At 46.8% G+C, this 7,128-nt stretch overlaps 1 protein-coding gene across 1 annotated transcript; it reads left to right on the plus strand.

Moving 5' to 3' along the window:
* Positions 1-2,894: 2,894 nt before the first annotated feature.
* LOC126506153 (protein Wiz-like) lies at positions 2,895-5,292 on the plus strand. Its single transcript, XM_050149486.1, has one exon. It carries the CDS (start codon positions 2,895-2,897, stop codon positions 5,082-5,084), a length of 2,190 nt encoding a protein of 729 aa, XP_050005443.1. The 3' UTR covers positions 5,085-5,292.
* Positions 5,293-7,128: the final 1,836 nt, after the last annotated feature.

Raw genomic sequence — 7,128 nt, forward strand, 5'->3', positions numbered from 1 at the left:
TACCCATAGATTCGACAATTAGATTCTATTTCTACTTCTGATATGAAGTACTCATTAAGTACAATTCCATAATTTTCTTTTAAACTCTTGTCTCCATTTATAAGATTATAAGAACTAGGGAGAAAACATGGTTTTGTACGGAAGAACACTTTAGTCTTAAATAAAATTAAAATATAAGACTATGGGTCATTGGTTAGAAAAACAACAGCAATCATATAGACTCTGCCTCTGTCCACTGAGGAGAATGAACTCACCAAGTGAAGTTTAGTCTTTGAACAATACCTTCAACAACAGAGTCTGCTGAAGATCAAGCTATCCCAGAATAGGAAAACAATCTCACAAGATGAGTCTAGAGTCCTAGTCTATTAGGATACAAGAGAATTGCCCATAACATCTACAGAGTTTTTCAAATGCCTTAAAACCAAATTTCAAAATGTTTGACTATCAAGATAGATGACTGTCAAAGGTAGCAAGGATTGCAACAGATTTAAATTCACCAAGTAGGATAATATTCCTGTTTATTAAAATAGGGGGAATATATTCCATTTTCTACATCTCTTTCTGTTTTCAAGAATCAAATCATCCTACAACCTTGACATTAGATTGAAATCAAGCATCGTAACTGTTACTGTTGTATTTTAAAACTTTAATATAAATAAGCTGGTAAGGAAAGCTGTTCTTTAGCATCAAGTCCTGTATGGAAGGAAGACATGATAGAAAAGGATGGATTCTATGCCCTCATGAATGACTCCCAGTGTGATCATGAGTGGAAAATATTTGAAAAGCTGTTATAGTTTTCAAGCCTAGTAATCAAAGGGATAGAATAGCTTCATGATTTCAGTTGGGACAGAAGAGGGTGAACACACACTTTTGATGCTTCTCACCACTGTATTACTCATACCTGGAACAATATCTAATGCAATTGATAAGGAATGGATTTCTGGTTGAATGGAGAGAGTGAGCATTGTTGGGACTGTAATACATGGCCTTGCACTTGTCACTCACAACTTAATCTTGTCAGAAGTGTTAATGCTAAATGCATTAAAAATATTATAAAATTTGAAGCCCTAAATGGAATTTTTGTAACTGATGATGGCTTACACACCTTGTCGTAATAACATCATTGCCATTTAACATATTACACTATTAGAGAGATACTTTATTTACATCTTCCATCTCCTCATTGGGGACTCTCATCTCAGTGCCCTTGGAGAAGTATAATTGCCACCAAAGCATTCCTGTGTTCAGTGTTTTGATGAATTTGAATTAAGATTCTCTAAAGGAAATTGGAAAGTTGCTCAAAATCGACTCTAGGCATCGTAAGAACCCTAAAGCTTCCAAGGGACTTAGTAAAATCTAAAACCTCAATATCTCCTGAAGGAAAACCACATGTCAGACATATTATTCTATGTTATAGAGGTTTTTTTTCCTTCTAGTTTAATTTGAATTAAAAAAGAATCATATCCCACATAGTTGAGATTGCTTTTCTCTGATAATTCTAGAAACAAGGAAAGAAACATTAAGATGACTAGCATGATTAAAATACCACAAAAATTTGAAGACACAATATTTACATTTCATTTATGGTATATATGACTGTATTGTCTGTATTATGTTTGCTTACGGAAATAATCTCTGGAGATGCTGATAGAAAAATGACACAGCTAAGGGTATCATAGAATTAAAGGATTAGATTTCATATTGCTACAATGTAGACATAGATCCTATTTTCATGATTCATGTTTATCTTTACACTGTTTTGATAATGATATGTTTGTGTTGACAACACTATAGACAGCACTTCAATTGTTTATATACAAAGGGGGCTTCCTGTACTTTGTTTTCCTAAAGTAAATACATATATATAATATATATGTATATAATTATGATAACATGGTTACATTGAATGTCCAAAAAGTATATTTAGCTAGTACTCATTTCATAGAACTCTCACAGGTCAACACATTTCACATCACGTTGTAAACAAGAAGAATGTGAAATCATAAAGAAGTGATCCCTTTGGCTAAGAATTGCTAAGAGCCAGATCTGGAAGTGCAGTGGGCATGTCGGTGACTGTATTCCTTCTGTCATGTCATCCTTCATGAATATTGTGTGCTACTATATGAGCAAGTTAGATGTGAGGGAAACAGAGGAAACTGCAGCTATGTCTTGGAAGATATGTTCTCTAGTTGGGCAAGGGAACAAAGGACACTGTCACTGTGTCTCAGTCGTGGTGTCTACTGTCAGTGAAACCTTTCCTAGTTAAATACTGTAGAAACAAGAGATGGATTATTTCTGATCTGTCTGAAACCAGTGTACCAGGACATCATCTCAATTGCAACAAACGCACATAAGTAAAGGGTCTTCATTTTTAAAAGACTTTTGCCACAAGATTTTCCAGAGGGTCGTGAGGACAGCCTAAATAGGAGATTTAGTTTACCATGACTTGGGAGGGCAAGGTGTCGCCTGTGACTTGCAGACATGTTATCCACTTCATAAATAATCACAGAAAGACAGATTTGCCATACTGCTGAATTGCCTTTCTTGACAGTTGGTTCCAAATTCTATTTGGTATGCTTACTTTACTAAACTGTTTTCTAGACTGTATCCTTCCTTGCAGGTAGACAAGAACACATGAAAAACCTTGAAAGCTCTTTGCCTGTTTGCCCTTGCCTCGTCCACACATCTGTTCCTTCACTGCGTGAGAGCCCCATTCTTCCAGAATCCAGCACATACTGAAGACCAGCAGAGACATCCAGCCTTGTGGACTGAGCAACTACTGCATTCTCAGACTTTGTGTTCACAGCCTGCCATTGTGGAGTTACCTGGACCATAGCCTGGGAGTCATTCCAGCACACAGAGAGACTCATTCCACAGGGTTTCTGGGAGCCAAGATGGCCGCCTCCACCGCCCAGTGCCGAGTGGCAAAAGCGGAGAGCAAGGCGGCGGCGGGGGGTGCCCGGGAGCGCGAGACCACGGGGGTGCCCTCGCCAAGTCCCCCGAGTCCAGGCCCGGTGGTTCTCCCGGCGCCGCCGCCTTCGCAGGACGGGCCCAAGGCCGAGCCAGAGCAGGGTCCCGGGCCCGTGTCCGCGCCGGGCCTTTGTTCTGAGGAAAAACACAATGGTGGCCATGGATTGGGGTCTCCCTTACTCTCAAAGAAGAGCTTGCCTGTCTCTGGGACCCTGGAGCCGATGGCCAGTCGGCTGAGCAGCAAAGTGGCTGCAGAGGTTCCTCATGGCAGCAAACAGGAGCTGCCAGACCTCAAGGCCCAGAGCCTGACCACCTGTGAGGTCTGCAGTGCCTGCTTTGAGACACCAAGGGGCCTGTCCAACCACGCGCGCTCCCACCTCCGCCAGATGGGTGTGACTGAGTGGTCTGTGAACGGGTCACCCATTGACACACTGCGGGAGATCCTGAAGAGACGGACCCAATCCAGGCCAGGTGGACACCTCCACCCACCAGGGCCTAGCCTCAAAGCCCTAGCCAAGGTGGTGGGTAGCGGAGGTCCTGGCAGCTCACTAGAAGCCCGCAGTCCCTCGGATCGTCACATTTCACCCCTGGCCAAGAAGTCGCCACCGCCACCGGGCAGTCCCCTGGGCCACTCACCAACTGCTTCTCCTCCTCCCACGGCCCGGAAGATGTTCTCAGGCCTTGCTACTCCTTCCTTGCCCAAGAAACTGAAACCTGAACAAATGAGAGTAGAGATCAAGCGGGAGATGTTGCCCCGGGCCCTGCATGGGGAGCCACACCCTTCTGAGGGTCCCTGGGGCACGCCTCGAGAAGATATGGCACCTTTGAACCTATCATCCAGGGCAGAGCCAGTACGTGACATCCGTTGCGAGTTCTGTGGTGAGTTCTTCAAGAACCGCAAGGGCCTTTCCAGCCACGCTCGCTCCCACCTGCGCCAGATGGGTGTGACTAAGTGGTCTGTCAATGGCTCACCTATTGACACACTTCAAAAGATCCTGAAGAAGAAGTCCAAGCTGCGCCTCATCATGAAAGAGCCTCCAGCTGGAGACCTGGCTCCTGCTCTGGCTGAGGATGGTTCCCCGACAGCAGCTCCAGGGGCTATGCATTCCCCACTGCCTCTGTCACACCTGGCTAGCCGGCCTGGAAAACCAGGAGCTGGGCCGGCCCAGGTTCCCCGGGAGCTCAGCCTGTCGCCCATCACCGGGGCTAAGCCTTCTACCACCAGCTACCTGGGCCCAGTGGCTACCAAACGGCCCCTACAGGAGGATCGCGTCCTCCCAGCAGAGGTCAAGGCCAAGACCTACATCCAGACTGAACTGCCCTTCAAGGCAAAGACTCTCCATGAGAAGACCTCCCACTCCTCCACCGAGGCCTGCTGTGAGCTCTGTGGCCTTTACTTTGAAAACCGAAAAGCCCTAGCCAGCCATGAGAGGGCACACCTTCAGCAGTCCGGTGTGACAAAGTGGTGTGTCAATGGCTCTCCCATTGAGACGCTGAGTGAGTGGATCAAACACCGGCCCCAGAAAGTGGGTGCCTACCAAAGCTGCATCCAGAGTGGCCGCCCCTTTACCAAGAAGTTCCGCAGTGCTGGCCATGACGGTGACAAACGGCCACCCCTGGGGCTGACATCTAGGGGCCTGTCCCAGGTTGGGCGAAGTGCTGGGGCGGAACCTGAGGCTGGCAGGGCAGCTGACAGTGGTGAACGGCCTCTGGCAACCAGACCACCCGGGACCGTGAAGTCAGAGGAGCACCAACGGCAAAATATCAACAAATTTGAACGCAGACAAGACGGCCCACCAGATGCCTCTGCAGCTCGGGGTGGTGAGGATGCCAATGACCTGCAACAGAAGCTGGAAGAGGTGCGGCAACCCCCACTCCGGGTCCGGCCAGTACCCTCCCTGGTGCCTCGCCCCCCCCAGACATCACTGGTCAAGTTTGTGGGCAACATCTATACCCTCAAGTGCAGGTTCTGTGAAGTGGAATTCCAGGGCCCACTCTCCATCCAGGAAGAGTGGGTGCGGCATTTACAGCGGCACATCCTGGAGATGAACGTCTCCAAAGCAGACCCTTTGCCTGAGGAGCCCCAGGCCCCACAGCACAGACAGCAGCTGTAGAGGCGCCCTAACATAACATGCATTCCAGATCCCCTCTTGTGCCACCTGTCACCTCCTGTTTCTCCTCTGTGTCCTTTCCCATTTCCCTCTTTCTTTTCTGTTTCCAAAGGAGCAAGCCAAAACCTCAAACCGGCGCCCTTTGGGGGCCGGGCACACTACGTCCTGGGCGCCGGGAGCCAGCTAGCCACCTTCCCCCAGCCTGAGGACTCTGGGGCCACAAGGGTACCCTCTTTGAGCCTACCTGGGTTGGTCCAGCAGGGGCAGTAGCCAGGCCTTTGGTGGTGGCCAATCTGGTTACAGGGGAGAACAGCACTTCCCTGTGTCTAGCAACCAGGCAGGGCTATGGCTGCCATCCGTGGCCATTTGCAAAGACCCCAAACACCCCTGTTCCCTTTTGCCTCCATGAATATCTATTCTCACTCATGCACGGGCAAACATAACACACGCGCTCCTCGTGAGACCTGGGATCTGGCCTAGCCCCCACAGTTCCCAAGTCAAACAACCACGTCATGCCACGGTGCTTGCTCAGGGGAATCCACGCTCCCTCTGCTAACCTACTAGGGCTTGGGAGCCTCCACTGAGCCCCCACTGAGCCCATGGAAATTCTTCCTGGCTGCCCTCCCCCCCCAAAGGGGGCCTTCCTAGCTTGGAAGAGTTCAGAGCTGACTGCTGCCTCCTGCCATGACAGAGCATCAGGGGCTCCAGGGCTGGGAGGGTAGAGTGAGGGGTGGGCTCTCCTCTCCACCCCTGCCACACTCCCCTTTTCACTGTTGCTTTCTATGTAGAGCTCCCTAGATCTTTCACTGTTTTTTTTTTAATAAAAATGCGTTTTGTGTAGAAAATTAAAAAAAAAAGAAAAACCTTGAAACAGATAACACATGGACAGAAAACAGCCTGTAATGATCCTAAATTCCTCATTTGTGAAGACATCGCCTTTATGTGTCAGACACCAGTCTGACAGTCAAGGCTGTGGGTTACTGCCCTGCTTTCTTGGCCTTTTGGTATAGTTCACACTAATGTCCCTTTCCCAACCATGAAAAGGGGTTGCTATTTTACAGGCTCAGAGCTCTCTACCACAATGTCTGTTTGGTTGAGAGCACTTCCCACTCTTCAGTGTCCATTGTCTCTCCACTACACTGAGAATTCCACAAAGGAAGAGCTGTCACCATATAAACAGTGAAGGGAAGATCACCTGGCTCTTCAAATTGTTTTTTAAAAAGAACTGGAAAAAACTCATATTTCTGCTATGTTTCAAATATTTTAGACCTAAAATTCATGGAATTTCCATAAATATTTGTTTTTAAATATCAAAGATTAAAAAGACTATTGCCTATATTTTTCTTGTTTTAATCTAAAGGCAATATTCATGCCTATCAAGTAAATCTTCATAAGTACTTAGTGAAAGATTTAATATTTTATCATAGATGAATTGATAAATAACTGGAGACAAAGGATATGAGTAAGGTTTGAAAAAAACAACATGAGCTTAGAAACTCAAGAAAAAATTTCAAATTTATTTGATGTGTGACAGTTGGTAGCTATGGTTGCGGAGGGTTGTGCAGGACTTGCTGGTTGTTCCGTTCCTTGTATGGATACAATTCAACAAAGCAGATGGACTGTGTACGGACTCTTTGTTATGTACTAATAGCACGTCCTTTTTCTGCACTAGTCAGACAATTACATCTTAAGCGTGATTGTGAGAGGGTTCACTCAGAAAGGTCAAACTTCAGCAAAAAGACCAAGTCGAATGGAGTCTATCGCTCTCTTTAGGACTGTTGCCTGCTTCCCATTAGGCCTGCTGCCTCCATCTCATTAGGCCAGCTGCCTGGCTGTCATGAGTTTCACTTCCTAGGCTTCATTAGGACTGCTGCCTTTGCCTTGAGTAGGAACATTACCTGATTCCTTTTAGGCCAGATGCCTGATCTCCTTTGGAGCCCGGCACATGCAGCCATACTTATTGACATTGGTTGTTCACGTCTTCCCTAAGTACATGATTAGCAGTGCTAATACGTTCCTTAGGCTTGATGAGAGAAGCAGGAGAAAA

This window comes from Alexandromys fortis, unplaced genomic scaffold (assembly GCF_014885135.2).
Source record: "Alexandromys fortis isolate MF-2015 unplaced genomic scaffold, M_Fortis_MF-2015_v1.1 scaffold_68, whole genome shotgun sequence".
NCBI classification, from domain to species: domain Eukaryota; kingdom Metazoa; phylum Chordata; class Mammalia; order Rodentia; family Cricetidae; genus Alexandromys; species Alexandromys fortis.